The 19,969-nt window shown below is 48.3% G+C and overlaps 2 protein-coding genes across 4 annotated transcripts in view; one reads left to right on the top strand and one right to left on the bottom strand.

Moving 5' to 3' along the window:
• Positions 1 to 212: 212 nt before the first annotated feature.
• MRPL55 (mitochondrial ribosomal protein L55) lies at positions 213 to 6,523 on the bottom strand. Of its 3 annotated transcripts, none has more exons than XM_084618150.1 (4): positions 6,379 to 6,523; positions 5,040 to 5,236; positions 2,280 to 2,481; positions 213 to 490 (listed from the first exon to the last, which is right to left on the bottom strand). In XM_084618150.1, the coding sequence occupies exons 2-4, from the start codon at positions 5,063 to 5,065 to the stop codon at positions 341 to 343; spliced, it is 378 nt and encodes a 125-aa protein (XP_084474276.1). In that variant the 5' UTR covers positions 5,066 to 5,236; positions 6,379 to 6,523; the 3' UTR covers positions 213 to 340. The 3 variants fall into 3 exon arrangements, with proteins under 3 accessions (XP_084474276.1, XP_084474278.1, XP_084474277.1); XM_084618152.1 differs by having other exon boundaries at positions 6,338 to 6,418; XM_084618151.1 differs by lacking the exon at positions 6,379 to 6,523 and adding an exon at positions 6,051 to 6,292.
• Positions 6,524 to 6,551: 28 nt separating this feature from the next.
• Positions 6,552 to 19,969, top strand: part of GUK1 (guanylate kinase 1) — a 49,183-nt gene continuing 35,765 nt past the window's right edge. The window contains exon 1 of the mRNA XM_084618147.1: positions 6,552 to 6,692. Within this exon, the coding sequence (XP_084474273.1) occupies positions 6,656 to 6,692 (37 nt within the window). The 5' untranslated portion in view covers positions 6,552 to 6,655. The remainder of the gene's footprint in view (positions 6,693 to 19,969) is intronic.

The raw sequence follows: 19,969 nt of genomic DNA, 5'->3' as shown, positions 1-19,969 counted from the left end.
TTGTAGTGGTAAACACCCATTTTTTCATGCTGTGTGTATAAAAAGATCTTCTATACTTTCCACAATATGCATCCGATGAAGTGAGCTGTAGCTCACGAAAGCTTATGCTCAAATAAAGTGGTTAGTCTCTAAGGTGCCACAAGTCCTCCTTTTCTTTTTGCGAATACAGACTAACACGGCTGTTACTCTGATACATATAAAAGAAACAGATGCACAGAAGAGAGAGAATCTTTACTCAGCTATGAACTTTCTCGTTATAACAGTAAGTTACAATCTCCTTCTCTGCAGGCCCAGGTTGCCAAATCTTCCCTTTACACTTCCACAGATCCTCAGAACAAACTCATTTCTTCTTCCAAAATTTTCTGTAATCGTCCAAATTAAACTCATCATCCAACACTTCCTCCTGTTTGCTCTTAAGCCTTCTGGGATTGCGTTTCCGTAACCTCGCTCTTCTTTCGGCCTCAGAAAGAGTGTTGATGTCTACAGGCATCTGGAGGGCAACAAAAATTAATAATCAGACAAAGGCATCTTATTCAAATGCCTCACTGTTCAAAAGGAGAGATGGGATATTGTTGTGCAGAGGAGTTTGCCGCAAAATAAAAATCCCAATAGAGGTTAATCAAATAGGAATCATTTTATTGATCACGATTCTCTTACTGACTGCTGGGGTTTCACTGGTTTGGGGGCAGATGCAGAAGTTATTCTGCATTCATCTGTTATCCTGAGGATGTATGATGTAGTAGCGAAAGGTCAGCAGAACACAAACATCTAACCTTCCAAACAGGGGTTGACTGGGCAATGGCAAAAGTAATGTGGCATGTAGAGGTTGCAGTTATTAGTACTGTGCAAAATAAGCTGAAAAAAATAATAAGTGGAGGAGGGATTGGGTTTCTTTTCAATTAGGAAGATTGCATTTTTAAGTGGATTTATTACTGGAGAAAAGTGTTGGGAAAACAGCTCTGTGGAATGTAGTCCTGTGCTTATCCACACTAGAGATACAGCACTGGCTTCCTCTCACCCCACCAGCCACGGTGCATCAACCCCAACTTGAATGGACCATGTCTAGGCATGCAATGATCATTCAATTTGACTCCTTCAGTACTAGGCCAATAAGAACCATTTGTGGTGGTGGGTTTTGTGCTGTGGACACCTACCCACTGGGAGCTGACCCAAGACCCACTAAACTCGTACGTAAGATCCATCAGATGGCAATGACTTTCAGTTATGGGACTGGTTTTATGCTGGTGATCTCAAGGTGAAAGGCATTTTATCCCCATAGCCATCCAGACTCTGACCCTGCTCTTGTATTCAAGTGACTTTCCAAGGGGTAAAGGGGTTTGGTTCCTGGAATCACCACATTCCCCCCCAAAAGGCCTGTATCTCAAAGACCTGTCTTTGGCCAGAGGAGGCTGAGATCAGCAGGAAGGAGGGGGTCAGGAGTTGCCTGAGAAATGTCTGGAGCATGAGATGGCTTCTGAACTATAACCACACACTGCACCCAGACAGGACATCCATTACATTTCTAGGGTAGGGGGGATTTCAGCCCCATATTCTTATAAAGGGGTGAGGGGAAATTAAAAAATTCTGAAGATTAGCCCCCTCCATCTTCTGTAATCCATCTGAAGGGAAGGCGGGGAAGGGAGCCCACTTCATCATTCAGGCCAACACCTGGAGCAATGTTAACAGGCTCTAAAGGGAGATGCACACTGCCCTCAATGAGCAGGGATTAATGAATGTAACTGGGCCGTCTGAGGGAGGAAGCGTCTGGGGAAGCAAACTAGGAAGAAACTGGGATAGAGCTGAACACAACTTTCCAAAAATCCAATGCGATTGCTAATTAGTACTACTTCTACAGCTTCACAAAGTGTCTATGATGTAGGAACACTGGAACAGCCACCCCAACAGTATCTAATGATCCATCTAGCCTTATGTCCTGTTAAATAGATGACCATTAAAAATACTGGTGGCTCTGCCTCCTTGGAGGAACTTAATTGAACCTCATGTTTCAGGATAAGGAGACAACTCTGCCTCCAGACAAATGCATTTGGAGGTTTATCACCTTTCTCTACAGCATCAAAGTGGCCCATCCAGTCTAGTACCCTGACCACAATGGTCTGATCCAATATGGCAAATCCTATGTACTCATCAGTGACCGACACAGGATGCGTCAGAGGAAATTGTAACTCCACCCCTCTCGTTACGCACCTACTTGGGCAATACTCAATACAACCTCCATCCCAGCAGTTCTATTAAAAATTAGATTTTGCTCAATTTCTTACTGTAATGATCCGCCTTGGCTCCTTATAGCGGATGTGAATAGCAGATCCATCAGGCCTGACCAAGAGCACGGGGTAGGACCTGCCGTACGTCTGCCTCTGAATGCGGGCAATGGACGTCCTGTTGGAGTTATATTGGCTGAGGGATGTATGCAGATGGCAAGCAATGGGGAGTAACCTGTGCATGGCATCCTGACGCAACAAACTAAGAGGAATTAAAACAGGGCAGGGTTAGTTATTCTTCCCCTCCATTCCACAGGGATGCAGAGGAAAAGATAGTCAAGTTCAGTAGACCAACATACATGATTAGGGCCCAACCAAATTCACAGTCCATTTTGGTCAATTGCACGGCCAGAAGGTTTAAAATTGGTCAATTTCACTATTTCAGCTGTTTAGATCTGAAATTTCAGGGCCTTGTAACTAGGGGGGTCCCTACCCAAAAGATGATCGGGGGGAGGGGAGGGTGTCAGGGGATTGCCACCCTCACTTCTGTGATGCTTTCACAGCTGGGCAGCAGCCCTGGAGCTTCCTACAGCAGGGGGAAGAGGCTCCCGGAGTTGGAGGTGAATCTGATCTCCCTGTGCTGCTGGGAGTGCCCTGCCGGGGGCTCCTAGCTGCCAGCCCCAGCCAGTGGCGGATAAACGCATGGGCACTCCGGGGGCAGAAGCCCCACAGCCAGGCACCCTGAGGGGCAGAAGCCTTAAGCTTGGCTCTGTACAACCCTCACTTCTGCGCTGCCACTAGAGGTAGGTCTGATCTCCCCACCAAGAGCGGCCATGCAGGGGAAGGACGAGTCCTGTCCTTCCCCAGCTCAGCCCGGACTAGCAGCTAGGAGCTCCCAGCAGCATGGGAAGATCAGATTTCACAGGGAAGGGCTTATTTTTTGTTCCTTGACATGTTTTTCATAGCTGTGAAACTGGTAGGGCCTTATACATGACACCATGTCACAGAACATGGACTAGAGACGGAGGAGATTTATAGTCCTCCAGCCAGGCTACTTTTAAATGTCCCAAGCAAAGAAGCTTCCACCACAACCCTGGTAATATTAACGATGATAAGCATTTACATAACATTTACCTTCAAAGTGGTTTACAAATATTAAGTAATTATATTAACAACAATGATATTTTTGCTTATACAACAATTTTACACAGGACCTAAGGGCATTTTTCAAAGGAAAGCAAATGCTTAATGGAGAAAACAACGATCAAGGAAATTGAACCACACAGTATTTAAGTGGCTTGGGAGGATTAGAACTCCATGCCAGGATTAGAACTCAAGTTCTGTGCACAGATGAACAGGCCAAGCCCCTCTTTCATATCCCACAATCAAACAGATCTCATCTGCAAATCCTTGGTCCTTTAGTACAGCCTGGCATTTTAACGATCAGTTTTTCTTTCTTCAAATAAATAAGTCATTTGTTGATGATCGGCCTCCAGGACAGATTGCACTAGGCTAATTTATATCATGTGACTAGAATTCACAGGGCCTTGGATCACCAATCTTCACAGAAAAGCAAAGTGGAATAGTGTAAACAGCAAAAATAGGAGAGTACAGACAGGCAAGGAAAATGGTTAGAGCCATGGAAAATCTTCCTCATTAAAAGGAAGTGTAAAGATCAGGACTTTTTCGTTTAGAGAGAAGAGGAGCATGAGGGGCACAATAGATTTGGTTTCACTGGTCCTGGTCATGGAACTCTTAACTCAAGTGAACAATACCACTGTGACATTCCCCAGAGTGCAATCTGGACTGCTGTGTTCCCTTAGTTCTCCAGCATGGCATGCCTTTTATACCGTTTTGCTGATGAACAGCAGCCCCTGTAGGCTCTCCTCACTCTCAGCCACCAGCATGCAAAGTCACCCCCAGCTGAATACATGAATGCTATACCCAGCCATCCATGAATTACATACAGGAGGACACCATGCATACCCTTCAGCCCCAACCTTGCTCCCCAAAAATGTGCATCTTATACTGTTCAGGACCCTCCTGGCCAGTATAAGCTCATAGATAGATATTCATTACCCATTGTTGGAGTGAAGACTAGGCACTAGGCTTGTTGACCTAAGATTCTCAAAAACAACGAAGAGTCCTTGTGGCACCTTGGCGACTAACAAATTTATTTGGGCATAAGCTTTCGTGGGCTAAAACCCACTTCATCAGATGCAGAGAGTGAAAATACAATACACCCAAACCTTCTCTCCCACCCGAGCCCAGCCATGAGGGTCCCCCCAGCCCACACCCCATCTCCCTCCTTCCCAGAGCCCAGCCATCTGTCCCCTTACCACCCAGCGTTCCAGAAAGAGAAACAGCCTGTTGCTGGTTCCCAGCCAGGCTTGTGTAGAGTTTTCTGAGCGCCACGGTCTCCTTCCCTCAAGGCATACAGGAAATTACAGTTGCTCGGAACCCTCAGGGAATTCCCCCAGGAGTAACATTTCAACCGGATAATAATATTCAGCAGATTATGAGTTTTCAAATGATACCTCACAAGGCATACTTTGTACAAAATATAACAAATGGTGAATATGGGGTACAGGGTGTCAACGCCCAATTTCACTGGGGCAATCTGGGCAATAAGGGCTGGAGGATCAGATCCTGTCTTAACGAGAATAACGACAAACTTTATTCTTGGTCATAAAGGGTTTGATCTTTTGAGGTACTGAGTACCTACTAAAGAGATAGCCCATTTATTCAATCAAAATTAACACCAGGACCAACATCAGCCAGCCCTTTAGACAAGTCACAGTATTTGAATGTAAAGCTTACCCCAGAGTCCTGCTTACTGCTGACATCCTGCTCTTAGGTAAAACCACAGAAGTCCAAGGAACCAGTTCAACAAGGGCTGTGCCTGGAATACTGGATTTAATTGCTGCATGAAACTATTCCATAAAGTTCCTCAAGGTAAATGATCCAATCTTACACCACAGCTCTGCACCATACACGTTCCTCTCTTTGTAGGTAACCTAATGACCAAATGGACCAAAAAGAGATGGATCAAGCAAAGCAGCCTTTTCTTGTGACTTTAATCAAATCTCTTCTGAAATTGCCATGGAGCACAGGGTGGGCTGAGATAGCTGCATGCAGAAGGGGGCTGAGGTAGCAGGTATAGGGGGCATAGGGCCCTGGGGGGCAGGGGGTGATGTGGCAGGGGAGGGGGGGAATGGCTGTGGAGCACAGAGGAGGCTGAGGTACTGGGTGCAAGGGGGGGACAAGCTGAGGTAGCAGGTGCAGGGGGCATAGGGCCCTGGGGGTGATGTAGCAGGGTAGTGGGGTGGGGAGCCAGGCTGTGGAGCAGAGAGGGGGCTAAGGTAGCAGGTCAGAAGGCACAGGGCCCTGGGGCACAGGAGGCAAGATAGCAGGGGAGAAGTGGGGGAAAAACAAGTCAGAGGGCACAGAGGGGGCTGAGGTAGCAAGTTAGGGGGCACATGGCCCTGGGGTGCAGGGGGTGGGGGGAACAGGCCTGGGGGCACAGAGGGGGCTGAGGTAGCAGGTCAGGGGGCACCTCAGCTCCCCCGTGGCCCCCAACCTGCTCGCTCCCCCCTGCGCCCTAGGGCCCCGTGCCCCCCGGCCTGCTCCTCCTCTCCCCCCAGGGCCACGTGACCCCAACCTGCTGCCCCCCTCCCCCCGCGCCCCAGGGCCCCCCGCTACGGGGGGGGGTGGGGGCGCTGAGGTCCTGGGCGCAAGGGCGGTGGGGGGGGGGGGGAAGCTGAGGCAGCAGGTGCAGGGGCCGCAGCGGGGCGGCGGTATCCCGGCGCGGGGGGGGGGCACAGGCCTTACCCCATTGTGAGGCTGCCTGGGAACCCCAGGGGCGAGGCCTGCGGCCTGGGGGGCGGGGGCCGAGGTCCCGCGCCCCAGCCAGGAGACGCCCGCCCACCAGCCCCGCGGCCGTCACGCCCCCGCCCTCACGGCTGCCCCCTGCCTGAGGGCTTGGCCCCGGGGCCCGCTTCCCGCCACCGTTCCCTGGCCGGCCTGGCAGCGCCCCCCGCGGGCACACGAGCGGCCCCTTCCCTCGGCCGGGCCCAGCCCCCAGCCGCGCTCGCTGCCGCCGGCGCCCCGCTCCGCACCGCGGCCCTCGGCGAGGCTCGCGCCCCCTCACGTGACTCACGCCCGGGCTCGGAGAAGTCTCCTGCGCGAGGCCTCCCGCCCCAACAACCGCCGCGCGCGCGCGCGCGCTCTTCGCGTGTCGTCAGCACGCGGCGCCGGCCCGCCCATGAAGCAACGCGCCGTCTCCAGAGACGCGGAGCGCGCCGCCGGCCCGCCCACGTGGGAGAGAGAGAGAGAGAGAGCGCGCGCGCGCTGACGCGTGCAGAAGGTTCGCGGGGGCTTCCCCCTAGCAGGAGGCTCCCCGGCCCGGCCCGGCCTGCCCCGCCCCGGCTTCTCCCATGAGTTGGCGTCGCCTGTGCGGCGTGGCAGCGGCGGGTGAGTTCAGGGGAGAGGGCCCCGGTTCCTCTTTCCCAGCGCCCCCGATGCAGCCCCCGCCTTCCTCCCCCCTCTACAGCCCCAGACCCCCAGCCCCGCCTTCCTCCTCCCCCCAGCTCCCTTCCCCAACCCCCGCCTTCCTCCCCCTCTACAGCCCCAGCCCCCCAGCCCCGCCTTCCTCCTCCCCCCAGCTCCCTTCCCCCAGCCCCCGCCTTCCTCCCCCTCTACAGCCCCAGCCCCCCAGCCCCGCCTTCCTCCTCCCCCAGCTCCCTTCCCCAACCCCCGCCTTCCTCCCCCTCTACAGCCCCAGCCCCCCCAGCCCCGCCTTCCTCCTCCCCCCAGCTCCCTTCCCCCAGCCCCCGCCTTCCTCCCCCTCTACAGCCCCAGCCCCCGCCTTCCTCCCCCCTCTACAGCCCCAGCCCCGCCTTCCTCCTCCCCCCAGCTCCCTTCCCAACCCCCGCCTTCCTCCTTCTCTACAGCCCCAGCCCCCCAGCCCCGCCTTCCTCCTCCCCCCAGCTCCCTTCCCCAACCCCCGCCTTCCTCCCCCTCTACAGCCCCAGCCCCCCAGCCCCCGCCTTCCTCCTCCCCCCAGCTCCCTTCCCCAACCCCCGCCTTCCTCCCCCTCTACAGCCCCAGCCCCCCAGCCCCGCCTTCCTCCCCCCTCTACAGCCCCAGCCCCCCAGCCCCGCCTTCCTCCTTCTCTACAGCCCCAGCCCCGCCTTCCTCCCCCCTCTACAGCCCCAGCCCCCGCCTTCCTCCCTGACAGCCCCAGCGCCCCCCATGCAGCCCCAGCGCCCCCCCAACCCCCGCCTTCCTCCCCCTACAGCCCCAGCTCCCCCGCAGCTCCCTTCCCCCACCTTCCTCCTTCCCTACAGTCCCAGCTCCTGCAATACAGCCCCATCCCTCGTGCTCCCCTCCCCAGTACAGCCCAGCCCCTATGTGCATCCCGCAAAACAGTCCCATCCCTAGTGCTTCCCCCCAGCTCCCCTTCCCACAGCCCCCATACCACCACCTCCTCCTCCTCCTCCTCATGTTCCTATTTAGCTCCAGAAGGTGTTCCTGGCTTTATTGATTTTGTTCTGGATGTCCTGGTTTGTTCTACCGACCTCTGGTGTCTGTGCCTTGTTGTGGTGGGACAGCTTGTGTGCTCTAATGATCCCCAGAGTCTGTGTTGGTGGGGGCTTTTTGCTCCTGGTAGGTTCAACCATGCCGAATTGGTCTGTGGGGGAGGGCTGGACCAAAAAAATAAAACAACACCCTGGTCCTCCAGGTTGGGGATTAGGCAAAGGGCTAACAACCCTGTCCCCATAAAAAACAAAATATGTTTCGGAAACAGCACCGGAGAAATCGACCATTACTGTGTGTGACGGCCTTCAGGAGTGAATGACCTGTATGACTGCCGGTGGTGAAAGCCGAAAGGAAGCCACTGGCATGAAGACTGAAGTGCTCAACACCAAGACAGGTTTCAGAGTAACAGCCGTGTTAGTCTGTATTCGCAAAAAGAAAAGGAGGACTTGTGGCACCTTAGAGACTAACCAATTTATTTGAGCATGAGCTTTCGTGAGCTACAGCTCACTTCATCGGATGCATACCGTGGAAACGGCAGCAGACTTTATATATACACAGAGAATATGAAACAATACCTCCTCCCACCCCACTGTCCTGCTGGTAATAGCTTATCTAAAGTGATCATCAGGTTGGGCCATTTCCAGCACAAATCCAGGTTTTCTCACCCTCCACCCCCCACACACAAATTCACTCTCCTGCTGGTGATAGCCCATCCAAAGTGACAACTCTTTACACAATGTGCATGATAATCAAGTTGGGCCATTTCCAGCACAAATCCAGGTTCTCTCACCCCCCTCCCAAAAACCACACACACAAACTCACTATCCCGCTGGTAATAACTCATCCAAAGTGACCACTCTCCCTACAATGTGCATGATAATCAAGGTGGGCCATTTCCAGCATAAATCCAGGTTTTCTCACACACACCCCCACCCCCATACACACACAAACTCACTCTCCTGCTGGTAATAGCTCATCCAAACTGACCACTCTCCAAGTTTAAATCCAAGTTAAACCAGAACATCTGGGGGGGGTAGGAAAAAACAAGGGGAAATAGACTACCTTGCATAATGACTTAGCCACTCCCAGTCTCTATTTAAGCCTAAATTAATAGTATCCAATTTGCAAATGAATTCCAATTCAGCAGTTTCTCGCTGGAGTCTGGATTTGAAGTTTTTTTGTTTTAAGATAGCGACCTTCATGTCTGTGATTGCGTGACCAGAGAGATTGAAGTGTTCTTCGACTGGTTTATGAATGTTATAATTCTTGACATCTGATTTGTGTCCATTTATTCTTTTACGTAGAGACTGTCCAGTTTGACCAATGTACATGGCAGAGGGGCATTGGTGGATGTGCAGGTGAACGAGCCTCTGATAGTGTGGCTGATGTTATTAGGTCCTGTGATGGTGTCCCCTGAATAGATATGTGGGCACAGTTGGCAACGGGCTTTGTTGCAAGGCTCGGTTCCTGGGTTAGTGGTTCTGTTGTGTGGTATGTGGTTGTTGGTGAGTATTTGCTTCAGGTTGGGGGGCTGTCTGTAGGCAAGGACTGGCCTGTCTCCCAAGATTTGTGAGAGTGTTGGGTCATCCTTCAGGGTAGGTTGTAGATCCTTAATAATGCGTTGGAGGGGTTTTAGTTGGGGGCTGAAGGTGACGGCTAGTGGCGTTCTGTTATTTTCTTTGTAAGGCCTGTCCGGTAGTAGGTAACTTCTGGGAACTCTTCTGGCTCTATCAATCTGTTTCTTTACTTCTGCAGGTGGGTATTGTAGTTGTAAGAAAGCTTGACAGAGATCTTGTAGGTGTTTGTCTCTGTCTGAGAGGTTGGAGCAAATGCGGTTGTATTGTAGAGCTTGGCTGTAGACAATGGGTCGTGTGGTGTGGTCAGGGTGAAAGCTGGAGGCATGCAGGTAGGAATAGCGGTCAGTAGGTTTCCGGTATAGGGTGGTGTTTATGTGACCATTGTTTATTAGCACTGTAGTGTCCAGGAAGTGGATCTCTTGTGTGGACTGGACCAGGCTGAGGTTGGTGCTGGGATGGAAATTGTTGAAATCATGGTGGAATTCCTCAAGGGCTTCTTTTCCATGGGTCCAGATGATGAAGATGTCATCAATATAGCGGAAGTAGAGTAGGGGCTTTAGGGGACGAGAGCTGAGGAAGCGTTGTTCTAAATCAGCCATAAAAATGTTGGCATATTGTGGGGCCATGCGGGTACCCATAGCAGTGCCGCTGATCTGAAGGTATTATACATTGTCCCCAAATGTGCAATAGTTATGGGTAAGGACAAAGTCACAAAGTTCAGCCACCAGGTTAGCCGTGACATTATCGGGGATACTGTTCCTGACGGCTTGTAGTCCATCTTTGTGTGGAATGTTGGTGTAGAGGGCTTCTACATCCATAGTGGCCAGGATGGTGTTATCAGGAAGATCACCGATGGATTGTAGTTTCCTCAGGAAGTCAGTGGTGTCTCGAAGATAGCTGGGAGTGCTGGTCGCGTAGGGCCTGAGGAGGGAGTCTACATAGCCAGACAGTCCTGCTGTCAGGGTGCCAATGCCTGAGATGATGGGGCCCCCAGGATTTCCAGGTTTATGGATCTTGGGTAGTAGATAGAATATCCCTGGTCGGGGTTCTAGGGGTGTGTCTGTGCGGTTTTGATCTTGTGTTTACCAGCAGGAGAGTGGTGTGGGGGGAGAGAGAACCTTTTGTAGTGGTAAACACCCATTTTTTCATGGTTTGTGTGTATAAAAAGATCTTCTGTACTTTCCGCAGTATGCATCCGATGAAGTGAGCTGTAGCTCACGAAAGCTTATGCTCAAATAAATTGGTTAGTCTCTAAGGTGCCACAAGTACTCCTTTTCTTTTTGCGAATACAGACTAACACAGCTGTTACTCTGAAAATTGACCATATCATGATCAATGGCAAATGACAACGCTCACTGGCAGATGTGAAAGTGAGAAGGGGTGCAGCTGTTGGCAGCGACAACCACCTTGTGACAGCCTCCATGAAGCTAAAACTGAGAACTGTGAGCCTACCAAACAAGGGACATAGATGTTATGATATTGAGAAGCTAAAGTCCCTTGAAATACAGAAAGCCTTGGTTCTGCAGTTAAAGAACAGGTTCCAAGCACTTGCAGACCTTGATGAAGAGGAGGGGAGTGCAGATGAGATCAACAAGAAGTGGGACAAAGGAACAGCAATGTATGAACAGAGCTGTGAAGCCTGTCTAGGCTACAGGCAGAAGAAAAGGAAGAAGTGAATCACACTCAGCACATGGAACGCCATGGAAACCAGACGAGCCCTGAAGAAAAAAGTTTTTAGACACACAATCCCAGAAGCTAAAGGACAAATACCACGAGCCATATAGCAAGGCACACTGGGAGGTCAAATGCCTTGCGAGAGTGGACAAACAGCATTATATTGATAATCTGGCAACACAAGCAGAGGATGCTGCTGCTCGTGGTGAACAAGAAACCATCTATAAAATGATGCAGCTTATCAGTGGTAAACAGCAGACACCAACAAGCACTCTCATCAGGAACAAACAAGGACACCTACTAACAACCGAAAAAGAACAAGAAATGCGCTGGACATAGCATTTCAAAGAATTGCTGAACAGGGAGCCACCTAAAGAGGAAGCAAACATCCAGGAGGCAGAATAAGATCTTGATATCAACACAGACACCCCACTAAGGAAGAGATCATTCAAGCCATCAAATCCTTATAAAACAGGAAAGCTCATGGCAAGGATAACTTGAATGCAGAATTGTTCAAGGTAAATCCTAAAGTAGCAGCATCTATCCTGGCCCCTCTATTTACATCAATCTGGGAAAGGGGAAAAGTGCCAGAGAAGTGGACCAATGGGGTTATAGTGAAGATACCAAAGAAAGGAACTCTGTGATTGTAATAACTGGCATGGTATCACACTTTGCTTGGCACAGATAAAAGTATTGTGTAAGATCATAGTTCAGCGTATATCAGAGGCAGTTGATAGTGTTCTCAAAAAAGAGCAAGCTGGTTTTCGGAAAGGGCATGGATGCACAGACCAGATCATAATAGAACAGTGCTTAGAATGGCAATGGCAACTCTACATAAATTTCGTAGACTTTGAGAAAGCTTTTGATAGCATTCACAGGACCAGCCTATGGCGTATTCTGCAGGCATATAGAATTCCTTTCCGCATAATCAATGTCATCAAAAGCTTCTATTTCAACTTTATATGCAGTGTTGATCACAGTGAGCTCAGTTTTGAAGTCAAAACAGGAGTATGTCGGCGTGTGTCATGTCTGCAATCCTCTTCAACATTGCCATCGACTTGGTAATGAGGCGTACAACAGAAGACCTGCCAAGAGGCATTAAATGGACACTCTTCTCATCCCTTGAAGATCTGGACTTTGCAGATGATGCCGGTCTCCTATCACATACCCAGCGCCATATGCAAGAAAAAACAACTCAACTCAATGCACTCAGCCAGCAAATTGGACTGAAAATCATCCGTAATAAGACAGATCGCAGATCTTACCTCGCCATTACCAGTGTGGATAGAGGATTATGTTCTCACCAGTGTAGAAACATTCACATACTTGCACAGCACCATCAGCCAGGATGGTGGAACAAGCCAGGACACCCGGAACAAAATCAATAAAATCCCATAACTCTCCTCCCTCAATATAGGCCTCTGCCCAGGGCTCCCCTCAGCCCCAATACTTCCCCTCCCACAATACAGCCCCATTCCCAGATCCCTTCCCCGAGCCCCTGTTTGCCTCCCCAAATACAGCCCAATCCCAACGCTCCCCCCAGCCCTGTACCTCTCGTCTCCCAATAGCCCATTCCCAGTGCTCCCCCCCCCCAGCTCCCCTTCCCACAGCCTCCTTCTGACCCTAGCTGTCCCTCCCATCCCCCAGTACAGATCCATCTGTAATACTCCCTCTCCTGCACAGGTTCCCCTCCCACAGCCCCCCCCATGCCTCCCTCTCCCCAGCATTTGCCCCTAGCTTCCTGACCCCTGCACCCTCACTCCCACAGTCCCCCGTATTCTCCTCCAACAATACAGCCCCATCCTCCGTGCTTCTCCCTGAGCTTCCTGCTTGAGCTCCCTTTCCACATGCACTCCAGCTCCTCTCAGCTCCCTGCCCCTTTTCCACAGGCTCCCACTCTCCCTGCCTCTCCTTTCCTATCCCACCCTCTGGCTGCAGGGAGAACTATCTCTCACATTTGTCATAGTACAGGCTATGATATTTTAAATATCTCTGAAAGTTTCTGCCCCAAAGCCCTTTGCATGCTGGGCGTGCGTGATGCCAAACTCAGCGTGGGGCTAGTCGCCACCACAACCCTCTACTTGGTATGGCAATTTCCTGCTGTGCTGATGCACTTTTGACACCTGAGCAATAGTGTTGAAGTGAAGGAGAATCCCCTATGCTCCAACCCCCAAAATGCAGTCTCCCCTAGAAGGGAAATTTGGTCTCTGTTTAGCTGTACGTAGAAAAATCACCCAATAATACAGCTCAGGGAGTGAAAAGCAGCAGCATGTCTAATTAAAACTGTAGGGAGAGGCAAAATGGAAATGCCCATCTGGAATCATGATGGTAGGATCACAGTCTTGCACTTACAAAAACTGCCCTGGATTCTTTTAATGACTCCAGGAGGTCAGGGACTTGGCTTTGCACCAAGTCCTGTATGTTGTTAGCAGGGTCATCGGTTGCAGCATAAGGAGCCCAAAATCCCTGGCCCGGCAAGCTCTGTGTCCCCTCTGAGTGAGAATTCCTTTTTACAGGGTTATACAGAACCAGCTTATGGTTTTTGTGTTGCATTCATGTTCAGAATAGAAATGAAACCACTTAAACATCTTGGGCCACTGAAGAAACTTTCCTTCACATCCTTGCCATTCATGTGAGGAAATTTTCTTGGACCCAGCACATCCTTAACCAGTACAACCCATGAGACTGAACTGTAATGTGCACCTGGGGCCCCCACTGAGTTAATGATCTCTGCATTCAAGAACAGAGTTTGTGACCTGCGTAATAGTTTACCAGATAAGCAGGGCTGGCTCCAGGCGCCAGCTTTCCAAGCAGGTGCTTGGGGCGGCAATTAGAATGTGGCGGCAGCCCGTGTCCCGCAGCGGCAATTCGGCGGCAGCTCCTTGGGGCGGTAAAATTGCTAGAGCTGCCCCTGCAGATAAGACATTTTAATATAACCCAATGTATCTGCCACCAACGCATGCTTTAAAGATGAGTCCCTTGGCACTGACTTGTGCTTTAGAGGAAACCAATGTATTTCCTAGTGGGGTTGTAAACCTTTTCATCCTTTTGCAGCAAACATTAAACCCTGTGTCATGTTAAACTCTTCATGTGTTTCTCTGTTTGAATAAATTGCAAAAAATGTCGGGGACTTAATATAGGGATGGAACAGATGTCCTGACTCTGTCTGTGACATTGAGGGGAGGAAGGTTGTATTGTTGTGGGACTGGGGGGTGGGTGGGTGAGTAATATTGTTCCAGTTTATTTCTATTGGAGAAAGGAGGCTGCTTATATTGAGGGTTTTTTTAGAGCTCACCCCTTTGGTTTTGACCCATTTAGGAACTGGCTTCGTTGGCAGGAGGTCTAGAGAGTAAATGATCTTCTAATTTTGAAGGGATTTTGAATTATTGCAGAGGAAGATGACTTTTTTCCCCCCTCCTCAACTGTGGTTTTGTGCAGGATTGATTGGTTTAGCGATGGGATGGTAGAGAGTATGTTAAACATTCAGTCCCGTGAAGGGAGACACTCATTAAATGGGTTGGGATTATCTCGGTGGAGTTTTGACTGTCCCTCCTTTCATTTTTGGGGGGCGAGGAGTGGGGAGCTGTATATTGGATTGCATTGTTGCCATGCCAACCTGCTCTGAAAGTCCTTCTGGGTATTTGTACACTGCAATAAGGCCTGAGCCCATGTAAGTGGATTCTGACTTGGGCTGCAAGGCTATAAAATTGCAAAGTAGATGTTCGGGCTCTGGCTGGAGCCTGCCGGAGCTTGAGCCCAAATGTCTACACTGCAATTTTATAGCCCCGCAGCCCGAGCCCTACGAGCCTGAGTCAGCTGATGTGGGCCAGCTGCGTGTGTCTTACTGCAGTGTAGACATACCTTCGGTGTCTAGTTGCTGCAACTCTTCTGCCCCTTGGGGCTCTTGTGTCATTACTTTATGGATGCCTGGAACAGGTTTCTAGTACTTTTCCGTTTTTTCTCAACACTCTGTGGAAGACTGGCTTTTTCTCCCTATCCGTACCTCTTTGTTTTTCTCTCCCTCTGCCATTACTTAACTCTGGGCTTGTCTGTGCTTAAAACACTGCAGCTGAAGACACTACCCTGATGGGAGGGATTCTCCCATGGGCATAGGTACTCCTCCTTTCTGAGAGGTGGTAGCAAGGTCAACAGGAGAATTCTCCCATCGACTTGAGTGCTATCTACGCCAGGGGTTAGGTTGCTTTAACTGCTTCACTCCAGGGTATTGATTTTTCGCAACCCCTCCCTTAGTGACCGTAGACAGACCTATTTTTCTAGCATAGACAAAGCCTTGGTTATAAAAGGGTCCCAATATTTGGGTATTTTACAGTGTTTAGTAAATAGCACTGAGTTCCCTGCATATGCACAGGGGACTTATGGTATTTATATGGCACATCAAATCCTGGCCCTTCCCATCCTAGTCTCTCTCTCCCTCCCTCCTTGTTAATCCTCAGCATCCAGTGTAGATTTCTCTTGCACTTGTTAGTGCTCTTTGCCTCTAATGCCTTTTCTCGTAATGTATTCCACAAACCCATTTCCCTGCTGTCAGTGGAGATGATTTTCCATCTTCTTCTCCCCTGAACTGACAAAATTCAGGAGCGTGCCCTTATGAAACAGTGTTCCATAATGCTTAAATTGGTTTACTAGTGAATTATATTGATTTATCCTAATTCAGTAAGTAAGAGAGAAACCATTTGTGAACCGGTTTAAATAACTGGTTTAAGGAAGTTAAACAGCAGCTACTAAACTAGATGCTTTTAAATCAGCAGGTTCAGGTAACTTAAATCCAGGAGTTTTAAAAGAACTGGCCATGGAGCTCTCTGCACTGTTAATGTTGATTCTCAATAAATCTCAGAACACTGGGTAAATTCTAGAGCACTAGAAGAAAGTGAATGTGTCAGTATTTAAACAGTAAACAGGACGATCCAGGTAATTATAGACTTATCAGACTGACATCAATCGTCAGCAAGATAGTGGAATGGCTGATACAGGACTTGATTAATAAAGAATTAAAGGAGGGTAGTATAATTAATGCCAATCATCATGGGTTTATGGACAATAGATCCTGTCAAACTAACTTAATATCTTTTTTAAAAGAGATTACTAGTTTGTTGATTAAGTATATTACATAAATACTATTACCTTTGACTTCTGTAAGACATTTGACTTGGTACCATGCTGCAGTTTAGTTCAAGGAGAAGTATACAAAATCAACTTGGCATGCATTAAACAGATTAAAAACTGGCTGGCTGATGGGTCTCAAAATGTAATTGTAATTGGGGAATCCTCATTAACCAGGTGTGTTTCTAGTGCGGTCCTGCAGGTATAAATTATTGGCCCTATGCCAGAGGTTCTCCAGCTGTGGTCCGCGAGCTCCATTCATGTGGTCTGCGGATAGTTCCTTCTAAGGTGAGCACCTGGGCGGCTGCACATGAGAGAATGAAGGGCTGCCCACCTAATTAGTGGAGCCACGCAGGCGTGGCTCCACTAATTAGGTGCTTGGACCCTGGAGAAAATACACATGTAAAGTGAGGTGGTGACTTTGGGGAGGATAGGGGGTAGGTGGGAGGGGGCAGTGGGGTAGGTGGGGGTGCAGGGCTGTAGTGGCCAGAGAAAGAGGCGACTTTCTCCAGCTTCAGCGCTGCGACTGCCAGGGAGAGAACCCCTTTCTTCCCAGCCCAGCTCGGGGGCTGTGATGGAGGGGAAGAGACACCCCCTTTGCCCTGCCCAGCCCAGCTCAGTTCAGGGGCTGCCATGGCGGGGGAGAGACTAAAATATGAGTTGTGTGTTTTTATTTGTAGAACAAAAACACATTTATTATTTCGGGGTTTTTTTATATATAGCACTTTTATCCAAAGTGCTTTACAATAGTTAGCTAGCGATACAAACAACTTTTGGAAAGATCGTTAAGTGGTCCGCCACAACCCTCAGCAATTGTCAAGTGGTCCACGAAAAAAAGTTTGAGAACCTCTGCCCTATGCTATTTAGCATTTTTATCAATGACCTGGAAGAAAACACAAGCATTACTGATGAAGTTTGTAGATGATACAAAAATCAGGGGAATGGTAAACAATGAAGAGGATAGATCACTGCTACAGGACAATCTGGACCGCTTTGTAAACTGGGTGCAAGCAAACAATATGCATTATAATATGGCTAAATGTATACATCTAGGAACAAAGAATGTTGACCATACAGGATGGGGGACTCTATTCTGTGAAGCAGTAACTATGAAGAGGACTTGGGGGGTCATGCTAATGGAGCAGACTGCGTAGGGAGCTTGTGGAAGCTCTTCACTGAAAGGTTTCGAACGGAGTGTGGATTGCAATGTCCTGGGTGGTTAGATGCAACAAATCCTGCATCTTGGTGTGGGGTGGGGGGTTAGAATAATGACCCTTGCAGTCCCTTCTAACCTTACGGTTCTATGATTCTGTGTTGGATAATCAGTAAAACATGAGTTCTTAGTGCAATGCTGTGGCCAACAGGGCTAATGAGATCCTTGGATGCATAAACAGGAGTATCAAGTAGGAGTAGAAAGGATATATTACCTTTGTATCTGGCACTGGTGTGACAACTGCTGGAATACTGTGTACTGTTCTGGTTTCCACACTTCAAGAAGGATGTTGACAAATTGGAGAGCATTCAAAGAAGAACCATAAGAATTAATAAAGTATTAGAAAACATGCCTTATAGGGGTAGGTTCCAGGAGTGCAATCCCTTTAGTTTAACAAAGAGTAGATTAAGGGGGTGATTTATAACAGTTTATAAGTATCAAATTTGTTCCCCAAGTAGGTAATTGAGGGATCTTCAGTCTAGCCAAAGAGGTCTAACACAATCCAATGGCTGGAAGTTGAAGCTAGATAAATTCAGACTAGAAATAAGAAGTACATTTTTGACAGGGTAATTAACCATTGGAACAATTTACTAATGGTTATGCTGGAGTCTCCATTGCTGGAAATTTTTAAATCAAGATTGGATGTTTTTCCAAGATAGGTGCTCTATTTCAAACAGGAAATAATTCAGGGCAAACATAATACCTGTCTTTAAAAAGGGGAACAAAAAAGACCTGGGGAATTATAGTCTAGTCAGACTAACTTCAATATATGGAAAGATACTGGAGCAAATTATTAAACAATCAATTTGTAAGCACCTGGAGGATAATAGGGTTATAAGGAATAGACAGATCCATGCTGACAAGAACAAATCATGCCAAACCAATTTTAATTTCTTTCTTTGATAGGATTACTGACCTAATGGGGGTGGAAGCTGATGATGTGATATACCTTGGTTTTAGTAAGGCTTTTCACAGTTCTTCATGACATTCTCATAAGCAAACTAGGAAAATGTGGTCTATATGAAATTACTATAAGGTGAGTGCACAACTAGTTGAAAGACTGTACTCAAAGAGTAGTTATCAGTGGTTTGGTAGGGTATCACTGTCATTTTGTATCAATGACATTAGGAGGGTATTTGGTATCAATGTCAAATTGGGAGGGTGTATCTAGTGGGGTCCCGCAGGGTCAGTCATGGATGCAGTACTATTCAATATTTTCATTAAAAACTTGGATAATGGAGGGGAGAGTATGTTTATAAAATTTTCAGAAGACACCAAGCTGGGCGGGGTTGCAAACACTTAGGAGGACAGGTCTAACATTCAAAGTGACCTTGAGAAATTGGAGAATTGGTCTGAAATCAACAAGATGAAATTCAATAGACACATGCACAGTACCTTTGCTTAGGAAGGACAAATCAAATGCACAGCTACAAAATGGGGAATAAAAGTCTAGGTGGTAGTACAGCTGAAAAGGATCCGGGGATTATAGTGGACCACAACTTTGAATCTGTGTCGTCAATGTAAAGCAGCTACAAAAGAGGCTTATATGATTCTGTGGCATATTAACAGGAGAGTTGTATGTAAGACACAGGAGGTAATTATCCCGCTCTTCTCAGTACTGGTGAGGCCCCAGCTGGAGTGCTGTGTCCAACTCTGGGCACCACAATTTAGCAAGGATGTGGACAAACTGGAGAGTATCCAGCGTAGAGCAACAAAAATAAAACATTGAAAAAGCTTGATCCGTGAGGAAAGATTAAAAAACTGGGTGTATGTTCAGAGAGAAAACCGGATGTGTGTTCTTGAGAAAAGAAGACTGAGGGGGGACCTGATAACAGTCTTCCAACATGGTAAGGGTTGTTATAAAGAGAATGATAATCAGTTGTTCTCCATGCCCACTGAAGGTAGGAGAAGAAGCAATGGGCTTAATCTGCAGCAAGGGAGAAGAAGTAGGTTGGATATTAGCTACCGTTACAGTTAGAAAGTTTTTCCTAAGATCTGGAATAGGTTTCCAAGGGAGGTCATGGAGTCCCCATCATTGGAAGCTTTTAAAAAGAAGTTGGACAAATGCCTCTCAGGGATGGCCTAGGCTTACTTGGTCCTATCACAGCACAGGGGGCTGGACTTTGTGACCACTCGAGGTCCCTTCTGAGCCCTACATTTCTATGGTTCTTTGATGTATGGCCTGTATTATACGGGAAGCCAGACTTGATCACAATGGTCCCTTCTTGCTTTATAATCTATGAATTTATAAAATTGTGTCCACAGAATGGTTTTCACTGGTTGAAATAAATTGATTTCAGAACTGATTTTAGTTGAACCCCTGCAGGTTTTGTATGTAATGACTACAGACCTGAACTGTGAACTGGAATTATAATTCCTCGATGATTTCCTCTGTAACCTTGGGCAAGTCAGTCAACCTTTGTCACAGCTTTCCACATCTGTGAAAGGGAAATAATAATGCCTGCTGCACATAGGTGTTCTGAGGATTAATGAGCATTTGTTTAGAAGTATCTTTGAAGATGAAATATCTAATATTAGTGCCAAGTAATATTACTGTGATGTGGAATTTTAAAGTTGCAATTGGATATTTAATCAAGCTTTTATCTTGTCTTTTGTGTTGAGAG

Source organism: Lepidochelys olivacea (assembly GCF_965140295.1).
Source record: "Lepidochelys olivacea isolate rLepOli2 genome assembly, chromosome: 2".
In the NCBI taxonomy this organism is placed as follows: domain Eukaryota; kingdom Metazoa; phylum Chordata; order Testudines; family Cheloniidae; genus Lepidochelys; species Lepidochelys olivacea.
This window is presented reverse-complemented; position numbering and strand designations above follow the sequence as displayed.

Coding starts and splice junctions, on each gene's coding strand:
- MRPL55 (XM_084618150.1), bottom strand. CDS start 5,065: ATGTCAGCAGTAAGCAGGACTCTGGG. Junction 2,482..5,039: donor GCAGTAAGCAGGACTCTGGG/GTAAGCTTTACA, acceptor AATTCCTCTTAG/TTTGTTGCGTCAGGATGCCA. Junction 491..2,279: donor AGCCAAGGCGGATCATTACA/GTAAGAAATTGA, acceptor GTTGCCCTCCAG/ATGCCTGTAGACATCAACAC.